The 21,585-nt window shown below is 41.0% G+C and overlaps 1 protein-coding gene and 1 pseudogene across 1 annotated transcript; one reads left to right on the top strand and one right to left on the bottom strand.

Moving 5' to 3' along the window:
- Nucleotides 1-2,662: 2,662 nt before the first annotated feature.
- LOC145621356 (pentatricopeptide repeat-containing protein At1g73710 pseudogene) lies at nucleotides 2,663-6,085 on the top strand (annotated as a pseudogene).
- Nucleotides 6,086-6,679: 594 nt separating this feature from the next.
- LOC145621068 (pentatricopeptide repeat-containing protein At1g03540-like) lies at nucleotides 6,680-9,953 on the bottom strand. The gene has a single exon (XM_081675802.1). The coding sequence runs from the start codon at nucleotides 9,138-9,140 to the stop codon at nucleotides 7,302-7,304; it is 1,839 nt and encodes a 612-aa protein (XP_081531928.1). The 5' UTR covers nucleotides 9,141-9,953; the 3' UTR covers nucleotides 6,680-7,301.
- Nucleotides 9,954-21,585: the final 11,632 nt, after the last annotated feature.

The following is a 21,585-nucleotide window of genomic DNA, read 5'->3' as shown; positions in this document are numbered from 1 at the left end:
CCTCTACTAAAAGAGCTAAGGGGAAGTATTTATACTCCCCGAAACACATAGGAAAATTCGTCAAAAGAAAACGGATTCCCAACGAGGAGCGCCCGCTCCTTTCGGCTGCACGCCCTCTCCAGAATGCTTCAATGAAAAGTCAGATTTGAAAGTGTCAGGGAGGAGCGCCCGCTCCTCACATGATGCACGCCCGCTCCCCTGTTCCACAACATGGGCAGATTTCAACTTCAAAGGGAGGAGCGCCCGATCCTAACTGACTCTGAATTTGGGCAGAATGTAGCTAAATTCAAGGAGCGCCCGCTCCATGAGAGGTGCACGCCCGCTCCCCTGGAGCGCCCTCTCCAATCTTTAATTCTCTTGTCTTAAACACAATTCATGCACCGAAAGCTTGCCAAATTGAGTCCATAGACCTGCAAAACGTGGACAAACACAAACCAAGAGGGGGAAAGCCGAGACAAAACATTTTCATTTAAAATTGGGTTATAAAGAGGGGAAATGATCGCAAAATCGGGTTTAAATTTACATAATAAGTGGTCAAATAAACAACTTATCAGTAGCCCAAGGATTTTCTCAAATTCCAGGGATTGATTATGAAATCTCCAGTAGTTGATGCAACTACATTAAGAATTCTGGTAAGTTTGACAGTCACAAAAAGGTTGCAAATGCGATTAATGGATGTAGTGACTGCATATTTGTATGGGTCACTCGATACAAACATTTACATGAATGTCCCCGAAGGACTAAAACTACCATAAAACCACAAGCCTAGACAATTTCTTTCCATAAAACTAAAATGGTCACTTTATAGATTGAAACAATCTAGAAGTATGTGTTATAACGTCTGAGTGAATACCTTATGAGAGAAGAAGGATTCAAGAACAACCAAGTAAGTCCCTATGTTTTCATAAAGCGTTCACAATTAGGATTCGCTATCATTGCAGTATATGTTGATGATTTAAATATCATCGGAACCCTAAATGACCTCGAGAAAACTGCAAAATACTTGATGAAAGAATTTGAAATAAAAGACCTTGGGAAAACTAGATTTTGCCTTGGACTGCAAATTGAGCACTTGAGTCACGGTATTTTTTGTCCATTAATCAAACTTTACAGAATGAGTTTTGAAAAGATTCTTCATGGACAAAGCAACTCCAACCAACTTTCCAATGGTTGTTCGTTCTTTGAATATGAAAAATGATCCATTCAGACCCAAAGAAGAAAAGGAAAACATTTTGGGTCCAGAAGTACCATACTTAAGTGCAACTGGAGCCTTAATGTACTTAGCTAACAACACTAGACCCAACATAGCTTTCACTGTGAACCTTGTTAGCCAAGCACAGCAATGCACCAACATATAGGCATTGGAAGGGGGTTCGACACTTACTCCAGTAGCTACGAGGGATACAAGCCCTTGGTTTATATTATCAACTGAAACAAGATGCTGCTCTCATTTGTTACGCAAATGCTGGATACTTATCGGATCCTCAAAATGCTAAGTCACAAAATGGATATGTGTTCACTTATGGCGGCGCCGCAATATCATAGAAATCAACAAAGCAGACATTGACCGCGACATCATCGAATCATGTAGAGTTGATAGCTCTCTATGAAGCAGGACGAAAATGTGTATGGTTGAGGTCGATGATCGGTAATATCCAAGAAGAGTGTGGAATGAGCGCAATAACAAGAAATCCAACCATCATCTTTAATTTGAAGATAATACAAAACATATTGCCCCAAAGCTATTCTTCACGCATGATCTGCAAAAGGATAAGGAAATAGATATCAAGCAAATTCAATCTTGTGACAACCTTGCTGACCTGTTCACCAAATCACTTCCTTTGGAAGAATTTTGAGCAGTTAGTTCACAAAATCGGAATGCGACACTTTCGTGAACTATGCTAAAATCAGGGGGGTTATATGTACTGCACTCTTTTTCTGTTCGATCAGGTTTTTATCCCACTGGGTTTTTCCTAACAAGGTTTTTAACAAGGCAGTATACCAAGACATATAATATAATATAGTTGTACTCTTTTTCCCTAGCTATGGTTTTTATCCCATAGGGTTTTACCTAGCGAGGTTTTTAATGAGGCAACATATTCCTTTTCTGCATGAGTATGGGCATTTAAGGGGGAGTGTTAGAAGATAAGGTGAATGCCAAGTTACCAATTATCGATATGATTTTACAATGTTCAAATAAGTCCAAAGACTTGTGAACTTACATGGCAATATATGAGTATGATTGTACTCTAGTGTAGGACTCTTGGCTGTATATATAGGATATCATGCAAGCAAATTTTACGATGTAATACTACTGCACTACAATTTCACCCATCTCCTTTTACTCCTTCTTTACTTCTCCTTTCATTGATTAAAAGACTTTCTATCGGTAAATATTTAACATCCTTTATAATTCATGCAATTGATATAAGATTTGGTGTATGAAAATGATATTTGATAAAATAAGAAGGGTAGTAGGAGACAATTTGATACAAAGTTTTTTCTACTTTCAAATCTTTATAATTGGACGATCGTAAATACTCGCCTCATTTACTTATTAAACGGATCTGACCCATTTATAACTTGGGTGGGTTATGGCTTTTATTAATATAAGGCTCCAACACATTGAATTTGCTCTGTCAAAAAAAAAAAAAAAAAAAAAAAACGGATGAACATAGCGCTGCCTCGTCCTTCTCTCCCTCAGTTCTCCATTGAAATACTTGTATCCTCCATTAAAGCAGCTTCAGAGGTAAGCTATTCGTTCATTTTGTAATCATCATATAAATTTCGCAATTAAAGTTGGTTGCTAATGTATTACAGAACCCTTTAATGTTAGGATTGAACTATGATATTAGACCTCAACTCCCTTGGCCTAGGGTGGCCGCCCCACCTGCCCTGTCTCATGGACGGGCCTGGTTTCATTTGGGGTTTAGGTTTAAGCTTTATTGTGTTTCAAATACATTGGTTTCACACTTGAAAACCTCAAAATTTGTCAATGGTAAAAAGAAGAAATATGGGGGTACTTTACCTTCTGTTTTAAGGTCTTTAGATTCTGAACAAGATATTGAGAAAACCCTTAATTTGTATGTGGGTAAGTTGAGTCCCAAGGAATTGACTGTGATTTTGAAAGAGCAGGGTAGTTGGGAGAGAGTATTGAGGATTTTTGATTGGATTAGGATACAGAAGGATTATGTGCCTAATGTAATTCATTACAATGTTGTGTTACGAATGCTCGGTCGAGCTCAGAGATGGGATGAGTTGAGGCATTGTTGGATTGAAATGGCTAGAGACGGCGTTATGCCTACGAATAATACTTATAGTATGCTTGTTGATGTGTATGGGAAGGCTGGTCTTGTGGAGGAGTCTCTTTTGTGGATTAAGCATATGAGGGTTCGGGGTGTTTATCCGGATGAAGTGACGATGAGTACGATTGTTAAGGTGTTGAAAGATGCTGGTGAATTTGATAGGGCGGATAGGTTTTATAAGGACTGGTGTGATGGAAAGATTGAGTTCCAAGGTCTAGATTTGGATGATTTGAATGATATTCAGTCGCAATCTAAGCTCAAATCTTTGAGTTTGAAGCATTTCTTGTCAACAGAACTGTTTAAGATTGGAGGAAGGTGTTCGCCTTCAAAGGGGGAGAATTTTGAGATGGAAAATGCTGTTAGAAAGCCTCAACTTACGGCTACTTATAATACTATGATTGATTTGTACAGCAAGGCTGGACGTTTGGATGATGCAGCTGGTGTGTTCTCTGAAATGTTAAAGTCAGGGGTGGCACCTGATACAATTACATTCAATACTCTCATTCACACTTGTGGGAGTCATGGACATCTGTCCGAAGCTGAGGCGTTGTTTGAGAAGATGGAAGAAAGGGGAACTAAACCAGATACAAAAACTTATAATACTTTTCTTTCTCTTCATGCTCAAGCTGGAAATGTTGTTGCTGCCCTGCAATGGTACCATAAGATCAGAAAGGTTGAACTTTTCCCTGATGCGGTGACGCAAGGAGCTGTGCTCCATATGTTGTGTGAGAGACAGATGGTTAAAGAAGCAGAAGTGGTGATTAGTGAGATTGAGAGATGTAAAAAACATATTGATGAGCATTCCATACCAGGTATTGTAAAGATGTATGTGAATCAAGGACTGCTTGAGCAGGCTAGAACTTTTTTTGAGAAGTGTGTGGTAAATGGGGGGTTGTCATCGAAGACATATGCAGCAATTATGGATGTATATGCTGAGATAGGAATGTGTGCTGAAGCTGAGGACATATTCTATGCAAAAAGAGATGTTAAAGGGGCGAAGAAAGATGTTTCTGAATACAATGTGCTCATCAAAGCATTTGGCAAGGCAAAGCTTTATGAGAAAGCCTTTTCAGTTTTCAAGAGCATGAGGAATCATGGAACATGGCCAGATGAATGCACTTATAATTCTATGATACAAATGTTTGCAGGAGGTGATCTGTTGGATCAAGGTAAGGAAGTTTTGATCCAAATGCAAGAAGCTGGATTGAAGCCACATGTGCAGACTTTTTCTGCTGTGATTGCTTGCTATGCACGCCTAGGACTGTTATCTGATGCCATCAGTACCTTCCAAGAAATGATTAACGATGGTTTAAAACCAAATGAAGTTGTTTATGGGGTTTTAATCAATGGATTTGCCGAAGCTGGTAGAACTAAAGAAGCTTTATACTACTACAGAATGATGAGAGGTCATGGGATCCCAGAAAACCAAATCATCTTGACGTCCCTTATTAAGGCATATAGCAAGGGAGGTTACCTAAAGGGGGCCAAAGAGATGTACGAGTCATTGAAAGGATTAGAGGGTGGTCCTGATATAGTTGCTTCAAATAGTATGATCAGTCTGTATGCTGATCTTGGTATCGTTTCTGAGGCTAAAGCTATGTTTGATAATGTGCGACTAAAAGGCCAGGCAGATGGTATAACATTTGCTCTAATAATGAACTTATACAAGAACATGGGGATGCTTGATGAAGCTTCTGAAGTTGCTGAAGAAATGAAACGGGCTGGTTTAGTCACCGATTGTGCCTCATATACCAAGGTAATGGCATGCTATGCAACAAATGGCCAGCTAGCTGACTGCGGTGAACTGCTATATGAGATGGTTGCTCGAAAATTCTTGCCTGAAGCTAGTACCTATAAAGTATTATTCATGATACTGAAAAAGGGTGGGATGCCCAGTGAAGCAATCCGGCAGTTAGAAGCATCTTACCTAGAAGGAAAACCTTGGGCAAGTCAAGCTGTCATCGCATGTGTATTCTCAGTCGTGGGGTTGCATTCTTTTGCAATTGAATGTTGTGAAGCATTTACAGAAGCCATAAACCTCGATTCTTTTGCATACAATGCAGCTATATATGCTTATGCAGCATATGGAAATACTGATAAAGCTTTGAATCTTTTTATGAGGATGCAAGATGAGGGGTTTAGACCTGATGTTGTTACTTATATTAATCTTGTTAATTGTTATGGAAAATCCAATATGGTTGAGGGAGTCAAACGGATTTATGGTCAGTTGAAATATCAAGAGATTGAGGTTAATGAATCCTTAGTCAACGCCATTGTAAATGCTTATAAAAATGCTAACAGACCTGATCTTGCTGAACTGGTAAGCCAAGAGATGAAGTTTGGCTTTGACTTAAATTCTGAGTCGGAAATTGAACTGGATTCTGAGGAAGAAACCTGAATATTGACAGCTTAAAAATTTTTGTATGAAGTGATAGCTCCCCTTGGATTTTACTGAGTAGATGTATTGCCTACCAGAATACTTAAGAGTCGGTTATTTGGTTAAACATGTGCAGTATGATCAGTTCTTCCCCCTTCTTTTTTTTCGCTCCAACTTTCAGATCTTTTGTAAAATATTTTGTAGTAAATTTAGTAATGGTGAACTCCATGATTGTAAACATAGTGATAGACTAGCAGTAGTGATGCTGTAAATGTAGTACTCCATAATATTGATGCAGTAGCTTGCAAGTTATGGCACTGTAGATAAGTTTTGTTTATTATGATTAAAGCGCATTTGTTATAAATTAGTAAGATTTGTTTACTTTTACCTGTAATGCAAGATAGATTATCATCTTGACTGCTTGAATTTTCTAATCATTCTTTTGATCAGGCAGCAAGATGGGCTTGAATTACCGTATATTCTTTTCTTTCTATTTTGGGAATCTAATTGCGTTAATATTCCTTGTTGCAATTAATCTTCTCATTGAATAGGTTTCCTGTTAACAGTTTTTCTGACTGCAGAAATGAGGTCCTGACTCCTGACTTTGCTCAGAGCATTCTAAAGATATTTATCTGGAGTATTGTCCTTGTATGGCACCTGCACGACTAACTCAAGCCACAACTATTTTTCTTCTAACTTTCTTCGGCATCACGTCCACTAAAATCCCCCTTTACCTTGTGTTGTTGCACAACATACGTTTTACAGCTAGAGCTATTTTCATCGTTGGTCATTGATTAATATGTTAAAGCTATAAATTATTGCAACAGAATACAACAGTGTAATCTGCAAGGTAAAATAGACAGCCAGTAAATTAGTTGTAATTGAACCGTCGCTTTAGTGCAGAAGAATAGCTTCTGTGAATTCTCAACTGAGTGTGAAACTCTCAGTATACTCCATACAAAAGATGAGAAGTTCGGACACAGATTTGGAGTTCAGGGTCAATGTACTAGAAGAGCAATATGATCCTATGTGCGGTGTTACTGTAAATTTCTGCAGAGTGATTCTACAATTCCGCCAAAACTATTGACCTGCTTGCTTGCTATGGTACTCGGGCCATTCTTTATCTCAAGTATCGGTGCTGGATCCTTAACACGTAGCTGCTCCAAAATTGGCTTGGTATTAAAACTTGATACTTCAATTGGACTAATACATGGATACTTTTCTTCAAATACATGTTCCTGACACAAGTATCTAAGTTGCATGTAATAATGTAATATAGCTTGCTTGTCTTTTTACTGAGAGAAAAAAGTTTAAGACGGAAAGGTAATAAAAAACAGCCCGGGATTGCATACTCATACGAAGTACAGTATATCCTAAATCCAATCTGCAAAGTACATCAGAAACTGGAAACAACAAATGGTACAGAAGTCAATCTGCATATTCACAGTGTAGTCGGAACAAAATTCAGTTTCCATAATATGTGACAATTGTTTTATCACATTCCAGTTTCTCTGTTACACAAGTAGTTTATACACCCTCCAATGATGGTAGATTTGAAAAAACTCAGATATGTTGTCAACCCAACACTTTCCAAGAAACTTTAGAGCTTCTCTTTTGTGTCACCTTAGTACACTCTCAATGTTACTATCACCAATCCGAACTAACCCAAATGCATTTTCAACCCAACTCTTGCCAGGCAACTTTTCTGCTCCTCTATCGTCCATTAGCTTCCGTATCTTTAATGCATCATTCCAACGACCATCACATTTGTAAACATTGATAAGGTGCACATAACTTAGATGGTTTTTAGGTTCTAGTTCCATCATTTTTAGCGCAATTCGCTCCACAGCAGCTGAATTTCTGTTGGTTGTACAAGCACCTAGAAGAGCTGGCCACAGAGAAAAAGAGTCTTTGCACTCAGCTTTCTCAATCAAATTTTCAGCTTCGTTTATCAACCCAGCTCGACCTAAAAGGTCCACCATGCAATTGCAATGCTCGGTTCCAGGTTTGATTCCGTATACTTCAGTCATAGAGAAAAAATACCCCCGCCCCTGCTCAACCAAGCCAGCATGACTACAAGCAAAGATGACACCAAGAAAACTAATGTAATCAGGCCGAACACCCTCTTTAACCATTTTATTGAATAACTCAATTGCTTCAAGACCTCTACCATTCTGTGCAAAACCACATATCATTGAGTTCCAAGAGATCAAATTTCTGGTAGACATCTGCATAAACAATCTCTGCGCATAATCAATGCACCCACATTTTGCATAGAGATCAACTAATGCAGATTCAACAATAACATGTCCCATCCTACCCTTCCTTATATACTGACAATGAACCTCTCTTCCCTGTTTTACAGTAGCCAAACCTGCACAGGCCCGGATAAGGGTTCCGAAACTGTAAAGATCAGGATCCTCCATTTTCCTGAAAATCTTAACAACAGACTCAAACAACCCATTTTGACAGTACCCATTTAGCAAGGCACACCAAGACACCGTATTCCTTTTCCTCATTCTATCAAAGATGCGTTGAGAGTCTCCCATTCGCCCACATTTCCCATACATATCTACCAGGCTACTCTCTGCCACTACATTTCCACAAAGCCCAGCTGTGATGACCCTAGCATGAACCTCTTTCCCTTGCTTCAATCTCTCTAAGTTCCCACAAGCTGTCAAAATCGACCCATACGTAAACTCATCCGGCACCACCTTATGCTCCCTTTGCATAACATAAAAGTATGCCAAACCCTCCTCATACAAATCATTCTTTATCAAAGCCGAAATGATCGAAGACCAACAAACAGGATCGGGTACAGACAATTTATCAAACACATTGCGTGCATACTCCAAACACCCATTCTTACCATACATATCCATCAACGCACTAGCAATTACATCATTTAACTCGAACCCACCTCGGAAAACAACCCCATGAAAGCATCTACCAAGCCTAACATCCCTAATTTCAGAACATGCCTTAATTCCAGCAGATAAAGTAAAAGCATTAGCCTCAATACCATCATCTAACATAGCCCAAAAATATTCAATCGATTTCTGGGGTTTCACCCTTACATATCCAGAAATCATTGATGTCCAAGAAATCACATCTTTTGTACACAATTCATCAAACAGTTTTGTTGCTAAATTCAAATTCCCGCCCAATTTGAAATACAAAGATAATAAGCTATTACCCACAAGGCTGTTTGCAATAAGACCAGATTTTGTGATGTAACAATGGAGTTGTAAGCCATGATTGAAGCACTTGATTTTGGTTGCTGTTTGTAGAAGAGAAGCATAAATTAAGGGTTTTACATCTGAACTGATTTCTGCTGAATTAATGGTGTTTAGGAGTTTGAGAGATTCGAACAATGCGCCTGATTTGCAGAAGGAGAGGATTTGAGATATGTGGGATGATAGGAGAGAGGTATGATTTCGGTTGATCAAAAGTTTCATTGAATTAACACCAATTTCACCATGCGAAGATGGAGGGAGTTTTGTATTTCAACAATTTATAACTTTTTTTTTGGAAAATTTGTTAGTTAATTTTACCCTAAAAAAAAAGGGGCCAACAAATTTTTTCAAAACCGCCGACATTTAATGTAAATGGGCACAAATACACAATCATCACTCCCCAACCACCATCAACCACAACAACAACAAATGAAGGGAAGCAGTGGTCTCGACGGCAGTTCGTCGGAGGTGGAGCTATCCACGGCAGTGGCAGCAACGGAGGTGAAAGGGTAGTACCTCTGATTTTTTTTTTTTTTTTTTAATCTCTAGGCGCTCACAATTGGCATGCAAAACCGATTAAACACCACGGTAATTGATTTTGAATGTCGGTCAACCTGGTCATCAATCGGCGTGCAAAACCGGTCATTTGGGACGGTAACCGATTTTGGACGCCGATTACCGTGGTCAACCAGCACTTGAAACTGATTGATGTCCTGGGTTACCAATTTTGAAAACCGATTGCGCTGGTCGTCGGGGATAAAATAACCACCTTCGCGAACGACAAGGAAGGTGGTAGGTCGTCGTTATTTCGATGGTGGTAAACTGACTTGATGTTGGTGGTTGTCGGAAAAATAAGTCGTAACTTAAAATATTCTGGTACCTTGATCTAGTCCTCTTGGTTGTTGTGGGTAGTGATGCTACAGTGGGTGATGGTGGTTGTGGGCAGTGATGGTGCAATAGTGAGTGGTGGTGGTTGTGGGCGGTAATGGTGCAATGGGTGGTGGTGGTCGTGATGGTGTGGGTGGTGGTTGACGATTGAGTTTGAGGCTTAATGGACTTAGGAGAGAGAAAGCAAAGTTGGATATGAGTAAGGGTAGTTTGTCTTTTCATCACTTTTGTTGGCGATCTGATAAAAAAACGTGGGTGGTATTTAGCAATTCACAAAAACTACGCTAAAATTGATTAATTGTACCGATTACTATCTTTTTCCCTTTTCCGATCACTTAAGCTTACTGATGACATCATTTCCCAACCAACTTAATTAGTAACTTTTAAATCCTAACTAGTGTGTAGCCTGGGCGTTGCACCGGTTGCTACTTTGATTAGATCTTGTGATAATCAATTATATACATTTATTTTCATGTTTATAACATAGTTTATGATTTGCTTAGATGGTTAAGTAACTATCTTTCTTATACATAAAAGGTTGGGTCTTCAAATCCCCTTTTCATCATTTTTTTTAGATGAATCAATATGAGTTTGATTGAGTAGTGATGATCTGATGTGGCATAATGAGAGATGAAGTAGGTGACGTGGCATGGTCTACGTGGCACATAGATGTTCTTAGTAACGCCTTTTAATATATTAGTATAGATTTGTATAGATTAATTAAAGGAAAATTTGTTAAAAAAATCTTGAGTTTTTCAACATGATACCCTTGAGTTTTTTAGTTTTCTACCTTGTACCCTCTTAAATTCAAATTTCTACAAGGTGACCTTGAGTTATTAGTGTATTTTACATTATACACTTGAGTTTTTGGATTTTTCTATATAGTTACCTTGAGTAGTAAAATAAATTACTCTAAGTTAAATTGACTCAAACCCAACCCGATCTAAACGACTTATTTAGTACCCTCAAAGACACAACTAGCATGTTTATTGCAATATATATATATATATATATATATATATATATATATATATATATATATATATATATATATATATATATATATATATATATATATATATATATATATATATATATATATATATAGAAGACTTACAACTTGAGTACCCTCTAAAATAAGCTTTTGTAGTTAAAGTAGGAGCAAAAAAAAGTTCTTATCTTCCATCTCAAACAATCATACAAAAGTTCCTCTAAATAGCGAATAATAAAGATTGGTGATTCCTCCATTTAATATAAATATAAAAGTGGTAAATAGATCATTAAGATGGTGTCAGTTTGAGTCAAATTAAGTTAGAGTCATTTATTTTACAACTCAAGGGTACCATGTAGAAAAACCCAAAAACTCAAGGGCACCTTGTAGAACTTTGGATTTAGAAAGGTACACTGTAGAAAATCCAATAACTCAGAGGTACCGTGTAGAAAAACCCAAATACATCATTTTGCGAAAAAAAAACCTTTTAAAAGCTTTTTTGTAAAAGAAATCCGATTGTGAATTTTTTTTTTTTTTTATGACAACCTAATGTCTCTTATTCACTTAATTAGTCTCTAATTACTTCTAATTACCCTTTAACTCTCACTTAACTATTTAATTATTACATTTAAAATTTAAGTTAATTTAAACAAACAAAACCTAACATCCCCACTACCAGCCAGTCACTCCTTTTTCCCCTCCTCTGGCAGCAGCCCACCTCCCACGCCGCCGCCTTGAACCCCTCACCTCCAGCGACCAAAAACCAAGAAATTCTCATTCAAAGAATCCTAGTAAACTCAATATTCATTACTCATATTTTTACCCTAAACAACAGGCCCAATCCGAGCCCGCCACGTGTCACTGGAAGGGGCGCCACCTTCGACCTTCCAAACGATGACACTTGGCAGGTGGATATGGCCCCCTGGAAATGGCGGCTTTCAAGGCCCAAATCCCAAGGGGCCCTGCAAAAACGGCGTGCCCTTCCCTAGGGCAAAAAACCTTAGGAAGGGCACATATTCCTAGGATCCTATAAATAGGGAACATTCCCTCATTTATAGGGACCTAATCTGATTTTTACAACTTTTATGACATAACCTTGATTGAATACCAATCATTGTCTGAACTGTCACTCTCATGAAACAGTACTCCTGAGCTTGGAATCCAAGCGGATAACCTTTCTTTCCGCACGCTTTCTCTCCGAATCCGTACTAACTTAATCTTTGGAGGCGGACCATCGACCATGCGGTGCTCCGTTGTTTTGCAGGTACATGTGTCTCTTGCTGAATCCAGTCTTAGTGTTGTAACTCTCCCAAGGGACACAAAAAACCCCAAAACATTTGGCGCCGTATGTGGGGAGAGTACCTCTAAGATGCCTTCATAGGAACCTGTACCGACTCCTGAGACCAATCGGCCTCCGGAGGATGTATTAGTCTAGACGGACCATGATTTGGGGGACGACGCTGACGTCGAAATCTACATGGGCCGTGATGGGTCCCTCATCTCTAGACGCATTCGCAGTAAATATTAGCAAGAACGTCACCATGAATAGGCGTGACCAAGCAATACTAATGGACAGCCAAGAAAGTCCTCAGGGCAGCCGGTTGATTCTTCACAGGCGGCAGGATCAACCCCAGTCACCCGAGACGAACTCATGAAACTCGTGAGCAGTCTCAGGGGTGAAATCAAGCAACTAACCACCAAGAAGTCGTCTACTCCTAGAAAGGAGTAGTCGGCCAAGAAGCCAGCCCAGCCTAGCAAACAGAAGTCGGTTAGGGACCGTCAGCTGACTCCTCATCCTGCCCCTAAGAAGAAGGCTCGGCCTCAATTTGACCTTTCCAGACTCCGTTTCCCAGTAACGGGTACAAGAAAAGCAATTCGGCAATTGCAGCCAGATGGTAGCAAGAAAACGTTCTCTGATTCTCGACATTACATCGAGCAGAAGAAAACTCATCTGTCAGAGTCGGCCTCTACGTCGACTTATCATGATAGCTTTCAGAATACCTCCGTGAGGTATTCCTAATCTGTACATGAGACTCCAGCAACCAGCCCTCGGGTTCAGCCTGGTCCTCATGTGATACAGTCGGCCATGTACATGGCTCCGCTATTATACCAGCCGCCTTCTTTACCATACATTCAGCCTACCTTCTTTGGAGGACAGGCGGCATGCGGCTATCAGCCCATGGATTGGCAGCTTAGGCTGCAGCACCTTGGAGATCAGCCCTCTGCGTTCTCCAGGGAAATAGCCGAAGCCGAACAGCCGGGTAAGGTTAAAAATGTTTGGGTTGGGACCTATGATGGGACCTCCAACCCTGAATACCACCTGCTAGCATACACCCACCACATATATTTACAGGGGTTGGATGATGACGCATGGTGTCGTTGCTTTTCAGCCACCCTGATGGGCATAGCCCAACAGTGGTTTGGCAATCTGCCGGCTGGTTGCATCAATAGCTTCAAGACGCTTGCGTTCTTGTTTGATTCTAACTTCTCTATTAACATCCCTACCAAAAAGACAAGCCTTGATCTTGCAATGTACAGCAAGGGTTGTGTTCCTATGTCAGGCGGTACAATCTAGTGAGAATCCAGATCCATGGGCTGTCTGATGAGGTCGCCTATACAGACTTCTTCAAGGGTCTTCACTCTACAAGGGGCACTACGAGAGGCGGAAGCGTATATACAAGTGACCGAGCTCTGCTCCTCCAGCAAGGAGTCGGACTCAAAGAACTCCGACCGATAGAAGAAGAGTCAGCCTGCTCAACCATCTCCAATGCCCGAAGAGAGCAAAAAGAAAAAACGGTTCTGGGCCGTTGATAACTCCGATCAGCCGGCCCAGAAAAAGAAAAAAGAGTGGAAACCATTCGTTCCAAGGTACGTGTAGACACCTAAAAATGTCTCCCCAAAACCAAACCCGATGATGAACAACTTTTAACCGCCATTATTGGTCGGGTTGAGTATGTAATCTTTAGAGTGCTTAAATCCATGTTCAATCCCAATACATTTCTTAAACCAACCCAATTCCAAACCCATTTCACCAAACCATAACTTATTTTCCTCATTTCGTGCCTTTAAACCCAAAATAATTCATTTCGTGTCCTTTAAAATCATTCATTTCGTGTTCTTTTTATAAAAACGTTTAATCCAGTTTATTTTGGTCCATAATCTGGGTCCAATTGTTAAACTCTTGGATGGAGATTTAAAAGAGCTTTCCAACGATATATTATAAGCCCAAATCCGAGTTATAACGAATAAGTTATGGCTAAAATACTAAACTGAGTCTAAATCGAACCTAAGCCCACCTTACCTACGACCCAATGATCATGTGGAGGATCCAAAGGATTTAATCCCACTCCTAATCCAATTAGGATTAATTGGAAGCTTCTATAAGTTTCTAAAAGATCCTAATTATCCTTTTTGAAAAGATAAGATTAAAGAGTTTGAAATAGAATAAAACTCCTCTAGTAATTTAATTTGAATAGAAAGACGTTAAAAGATTGACAGATATTTTTTTCGTTTGTCACTGTTTTTATCTGATTATTAGATGGTTGGATAGCTCTTGAAATTATCTTTCCAATGATATATTATAATATTAATTCCGAGCTATAACGAAAAAGATATACAAAAAATACGAAACTCTATCCAAAACTGACACCGTCCCACTATTTCGGCCATATTTTTTACTCTACAAAATATTTTAATCTGATTCTAATTGGGTTAGAAAGTAGACTTCAAGATCTTTCCAAAGAAATCTTATTCATCTTATTCCGATTTCTGGATCAAAAGATATGATAAAAACAAAAACCACAAAAACTGTTGTCTATCGCAAGAGTTTTATCCGATTCGAATTCTTATCTTTTCTTGATTCGACCCCTCTTTTTTCCCTATAAATAGAGGTCATATCTCCCCTTTTTCAATCATCAACAAGCTTGATCATCAAATCCTTCTCTCTTCCTCTCTCCCTACACCAAAAATATTCTCTTCTCTCTCATATTCTAAGCCTTAAACCTATATTCTTAAACACTATTCTTCCCTTAAGCACTTTAAGGAGTCCATACAATACCCAAAGTTCTATACTTAAACCAAGGCGTGAAAGGTAGAATTAACTGAGGGTTTGGACCAAATTAACTCTACCCTTTATGATGTAGCAATTTCAAGGAAACGCGGAAAGTGAGTAATTAATCACTTAATTACTCTTATTTTTATTTCTTATTGCTAGTATCAAGATTAGGTTTATTTTTATTTGATTTGGACTAACGCTATTATTGTTGAATTGCTTCTAATATTAATGTTGATTCTATTATTATTATTTATGATCACCATATTGCATGTTTAAAGGGAATATGTAATTGAATATCACGCTTAATAAGATAATTTGGACAATCGGTTTAGGTTCCTTTTTAATCTTGTTGTTTAATCAAGTGGTCACGATATTATAGAATTATATGTTGCATTAATATTCAACTAATTTAGCTTAATAATAGTTTGGAGCGAATTTGATTTTTGTTTGTATGCCTTTGAGATCACAGGGATACTTTTCATAATAAGAATCGAGTAGAGGCCAATACGGGCGAATGTGACTCCATGACTCACTTCGTACCATCATCCCCGATCCTCCTTTCGTGGTTCCGAACCATATGGAGTTAGTAATCTCATGGATTATGAATGGGGTGTAACCTTCACGGGTCAATCGTTGTTGCCTTTCGTTGTCCCTTTTCGTGGTTGCCTTATAATGATCCGTGAACGGTTTACATGTTCCTTAAAAAACTTGTTGGCGGCTCCCTACTTTCCTTGTCCCTAATCGTTATGTCAATTCCCACTTCCTATGAGTGCCAAGCATATTCACCACATGCTTTTAACGTAGGCGCACTTTGAGCGACGCCTACAGTACGAGTTCCACAAGGACTGCTGCTCCATCCTCTTGGAGATAAAGGATTGGCTAACTCTTGAGAAGCCAACTCCTATGAAAGGTTCCGCTAAAATTCGGAACAAAAACAAACACTGCCACTTCCATGAGGTTGTCGGCCATGACACAAACGACTATTTTAGTCTTAAGCGGGAGCTTGACCGTCTGGCCGACAAAGGACAACTGAAGTCCTATGTGAAGTCCAAAGTGACTTCCAAGGCGAATCCGGGAAGTCCAAGAAGAAGACTCCCCAGCCTACTATTAGTACCGAAACAGATGAAGATCCGCCATATACAATAGCAGGCGGGGTTCGCCGGGTGTGGCCCGACCAATCGGGGCACCAAGGACCATCTGAAAGAGATGGTCAATTCTGTTAAGAGGGAGAGGCGGCAAGCACATCCGCCTTCCCTGAAGTCATCATCACCGAAAAGGACAGAGGCATAGTCCGTCAGTCGCATGATGACCCTGTGGTCATTGAATGCAAAGTGGACAACCAACTGGTTGGTCGAATTTTGATTGACACAGGCAGCTCCTCTAACCTTATTAGCCTCAAATGCTTATCAAACCTCAAGTACAAACCGGATAGCATGATGAAGGTCTCCCACACCCTTGTTGGGTTTGGGGAAGGACTTGTGCACCTAGTCGGACAGATTAATTTGCCCGTGCGCGTGGGAAAGAAGGGAAACGGTTGGCACATTACCATCCGTTTCCTAGTGGTTGAAGAGCTCACTGCCTACAACCTCATCTTTGGACGACCCACTCTGAACGAGTGCAAGGCCGTCATTATTCTTGCTCTCATGCTAGTCAAGTATGAGAAGGATGAGGGAACAGTCGGAACCCTTAGCGGGGACCAGAAGACAGCCCGGGAGTGCTATCTCTCGGACGTCAAGCCCGAGGCCGCAGCAGCCATCCGGGGCAAACAAACAATCGACCTTGATGATGTCAAGGAAGATCAGGCGGCCCCACCAGCTGGTGAAAATAGAAAAACCGATCAGCTGGTGGTGGTCAAAAAAGAAAAACAATAGCAATCACTGACCGGGAAATGGTCAGACGACCTCCGTCCTCAGCCTACTGGTGAACACATCGACATCCCTCTGGACGACAGTCGGCTAGACCGGACGGATAAACTGGGGACGGTTGCATTTGCTAAGCTGGGTGACAGCCTACACCAGCTGCTGAAAGAATTCAAAGACATCTTTACCTTTGAAGTGGAAGAGATGCCAAGCATCAGCCCGGATCTCGATGTCCACAAACTCGCCGTGGATCCTAAAAAGAAGCCCATTCGAGAAAAAAAAAGAGAAACCACGGCGCGGAAAGAAGTCAGGCAGCAGCAGCTGAAGTTAAAAAGCTGCTGGACGCCAAGTTCATTCGGCCATGCAATTTCCCTTATTGGGTGGCTAACGTTGTGTTAGTAAAAAAGCCAAATGGAACTTGGCGCATGTGTGTTGACTACACCGACCTGAAGAGAGCATGTCCGAAGGATAGTTATCCATTGCTAAATATCGACAGTCTGGTCGATTCAACAGCTGGACATGCCCTGATGAGTTTTATAGACACCTATTCAGGTTTCCACCAGATCCCCCCGTGGAAAAAAGATCAAGAAAAGACGGCATTTGTCACTGATCAGGGGTTATTCTGTTATACTATGATGCCATTTGGTTTGAAGAATGCGCCTGCTACTTTCCAACGAATGATTAATACGGTCATCATTAATCAAATTGGGAGGAATGTAGAGGCGTACATTGATGACATGATAGTCAAATCCAAACAACAGGCGGATCACATTGTTGTTCTAAAAAAACATTCGCCACACTCAAGCGGCACAAGGTCATGTTAAATCCAAAAAAGTGTGTCTTTGGTGTTGAGTTTGGGAAGTTTCTCGGATTCTTGATTGACCAAAGGGCAATAGAGGCCAACCCTAAAAAAATACAGGCGGTAATCGACATGCAGTCGCCCCGTACTGTGAAAGAAGTGCAAAAGCTGACAGGTTGCCTGGCGGCCTTGGGGAGATTCCTCAGCCGGTCAGGTGACAAGTGCCTCTACTTCTTCCAGGCAATCAGGAAGAAGACCAACTTTGAATGGGGGGATGATTCAGAGGCGGCCTTTCAAAAGTTCAAAACTCATCAGCACTCTTTTGCCGAGGCTTGTTAGCCCTCTGCCCAAAAAGAAGCTCTTCATGTACGTATCTGGCCGTCTCCGATCATGCCCTCAGTGTCGTTCTCTTACTTGAAAGAGACGGCATCCAGCTCCTGGTCTATTTCATCAGCCATGTTCTTAGGAACGCTGAGCTTCGGTACCCCATGGTTGAAAAATTTGGTCTCGCCCTTTACATGGCCATCAAGAATTTGAAAGCTTACTTCTTGGCGCATGCGGTAATGGTTTATATTGACCAACCGACCAAGCGGGCACTTACAACCTTGGAGTCTTCTAGACGGATGCTCAAATGGGCGATTGAAATGCAAGGACTGGAAATCACTTACGAACCAAGGAAGGCAATAATGGGGCAAGCATTCGCCGACTTTATTGTCGAAATGACAAGGTCGGCTGCTCCGGACAACAACAGTTAGTTTGGAAAGTGTATGTGGACGGGAGCTCCATTACGAACGGCTGTGGTGCAGGAATTATCTGTCAATCTCCTGAGGGAGATAAGTACGAGTATGCACTACGGTTCAAGTTCAAGGTCTCTAACAATGAGGCTGAATATGAAGCCCTGCTAGCGGCATCCGGTATAACAAGGCGACAGGGGCAAAGAAAATTGGCGCCTTCTCTGATTCATAAATGGTCATACTCCAAGTCAATGGAACGTACGAGGCCACTCACCCGGCCATGATAAAATTCTTGCAGACGGTTAAAAGTGAAGTTGGGACACTTGAGGAATTTCTTTTAAGTCAAGTGCCCAGGTCTTCAAACAATCAGGTGAATGCTATGTCCAAACTGGCATCATCCACCTCCTGAAACGCCTCAGTCAGTTTTCTGGTAAGTCATGAAAAAAAGAAGTATATCTGATGAAGACCCCATTGGAATCCTTGACCAAAGCTTAACCTGGATGGACAGCATCCGGGCCTATCTTGCAAACGGCACGCTCCTTGATTCACCCCAGGAGGCGGCTATTCTGAAGAAACGAGCGGCTAACTTCGAGCTGAGAAAAGGAGAACTCTTCAAAACTGGTTTCTTGAAACCTCTATTGAAGTATGTTACCCCTGAGAAGGGCAAGGAAGTCCTCAAAGAGTTGCATGCGGGTTACTGTGCCTCCCTTATAGGCGGCAGATCCCTAGCTGCCAAGGCCAGGCGGCTTTACTTTTGGCCAACTTTGGAGTCGGATGCAATGGAGATGGTAAAAAGATGTGACAAGTACCAAAATTTTGGCAAGCTCATCCATCGTCCGGCTACAGACCTGACGGCCATCCACAGCCCAATACCCTTTGCTAAATGGGGCATGTATATACTTGGGCCTTACACAGCTGCTCCAGGCGACAAGCGCTACATATTGGTGGCTGTGGATTATTTTACCAAGTGTGTAGAGGCGGAGGCGGTCAAAAAATCAAGACGAAAGATGTCATCTCCTTCATGTGGAGGAATATTATCACTCGTTTCGGGGTGCCCATGTCTATGGTTTTTACAATGGTCCTCAATTTAAAACGCCTCAGCTCAAGACTTGGCCGGGAGACCAGGGGGTCTCAAGTTTCTTTGCATCAGTCGGCCGGACTCAAGCAAACGGCCAAGTCGAAGCCTTCAACAAGTTAATCTCAGACGTGATTAAAAAGAAAATCGAGCGAGCTGGCGGCCTTTGGGCGGATAATTTACCACACGTCTTTTAGGCCATCAGAACAACTGCAAAAGGGGTAACTGGGGAAACCCCATTCCTCATGGTGTATGGTGCAGAAGCTGTCCTGCCCATTGAACACTATGAGCTGACTCTTTGAATCATGTTGTATGACGAAGATGCCAATTGGGAGGCCATGTGGCTAGCATTTGACTCACTTCCAGAGCGCAAGGGCAATGCCGCTTTGCGCCATGAGATCTACCGTTTGAGAATGACTCGGGCTTACAACAAAAGAGTACACAAGCGTCCTCTCAATGTTGGGGACTTTGTGGTACGGAAAATGGAGGCAGTCGGTAGGGAAAATGAGCAGGGAAAGCTAACCCCAAATTAGGAGGGCCCCTACCAAATCTACGATGAAGTAAGAGACGACACCTACCGCCTGGAAGAACCAGACGGTAGGCAGCTGCCCAGAACTTGGAATGTAGACAACTTAAAAAAGTATTACTTCTAAGAATTTTTGTAAATATCTCAAATTTTGTTAATGAGAATATGCCTTCATTTCCCAAACTTGTCTTTTTATTAAGTTTTGTTAAATTAAACAAAATTAGCGTCACCTGTACAAAGTGCAGACGGCCAACCTATTTGGAAAGCGTCTACTTCAATAGCAGACGCCCAAATTCCTCTGAAGGAGCCGACTGCATCAAAGCGGTCGATCCTACGAGTTTGCTTAAGTTAAGTCCAACACTTGACGACTATTTACCATTTTTAAAAGAGGCCTAAGGCCAGATAACATTATGACGAGGCCAATGGCTAGATATTATTATGACAAGGCCAATAGCCGGATATTAATAAACAAATAGAGGCCGATGGCCACAGTCTGCTCCAACATGAGTATGACCGTCTGCTCCAACATGAGTTAGATAACCGGCGACGTCCATTCAAGCGAATTCGTCGGGAGAAGCATCTCCCATTTGGGTGGCACATTGCTCTACGAATACATCAAGCGGCCCTACGGAATGCTAAGGCAGCATTCGCAATTGTTTGATTTAATCAAAAGTGAAATCTAAAAGGCCTAGAGCTCTCCAACTGTTCTAGTACAATTGGAAAACGGTCATTGTTTCATGATTAGAGGCTATCGAGGCGTAAAGCCGGATGCGCCTGCTTTTATCCTGGGGCTAGACAGGAGAAAATTCTTTTTCAATCAAAAAAGCTAAGTAAAAAACTTAGCATTCTATGTAAGCGAGGCCTATGGCCGGATGCACCTGTTCTTTACTTTGGGGCAAATCATGCGGAATAACTTTCTTTATCAAATAAGCTGAGTTAAAACTTAGCATCTTATTTTAACGAGGCCTATGGCCGGATGCACCTGTTCCTTGCTCTCGGGCAAAACAGGCGGAGTATATTTCTTAAGCAAATAAGCTAAGTTTAAATTTAGCATCTTATTTCAACGAGGCCTATGGCCAGATGTGCCTGTTCTTTGCTCTTGGGGCAAAACATGCGATATTTTTCTCTTTAGCAAATTAGCTAAGTTAAAAACTTGGTATTTTATTTGTGCCAATGGCCGAATAAAAATATTAGATCGACTGCTCCGGATGGCCGTTTGTTGCTTGGTATGGGGCAATCACCATAGTGATTGATTGACTTAAACCATGCATACTCTTCTAAGTATCAATAATTTCTAATTCAATCAATCCAATCAACTGAAATCAATCGACTTCCGTCCAGGGGCAAGAATATTCGCATGGTATACAGGTTATAATTACTTAGCCAAAAACATGCAAAGAAAAATTTTAAGACAATATGAATAATTTCGGCCAAACAGCCGAATGCTTCTTCAAATTAAAAACCAATCGCCATTAGACGATTAGGAGGGAATGTTAACCGGCAAAGCGAGGAAATTGTCAAATCACACGATCCCTTGGTCGGTAAAAACAAAGATACTCGGCACACAGGCAGAAAAGACAAATACATGGCCATTCGGCCGCAGAAGAAATTCACAAAAATCTTAAGTAGCAGGGGAGAGGTTCTCATTGTTGGCAACCGCCTCTCCAGTATTCCCACCAGTCGGCTGCACATCAGTTTCAACATCCTCCTCTTCCTCCTACTCATCCCCGAACGAGTCCGA

Source organism: Chenopodium album, chromosome 27 (genome assembly GCF_948465745.1).
Source record: "Chenopodium album chromosome 27, dcCheAlbu1.1, whole genome shotgun sequence".
Lineage (NCBI taxonomy): Eukaryota > Viridiplantae > Streptophyta > Magnoliopsida > Caryophyllales > Amaranthaceae > Chenopodium > Chenopodium album.
Note: the sequence above shows the minus strand (reverse complement) of the source record. Positions and strands in the feature narration are given on the sequence as shown.

What these genes read in the sequence shown, in the direction of transcription:
- LOC145621068 (XM_081675802.1), bottom strand. Translation starts at nt 9,140, where the DNA reads ATGAAACTTTTGATCAACCGAAATCATACCTCTCTCCTATCATCCCAC.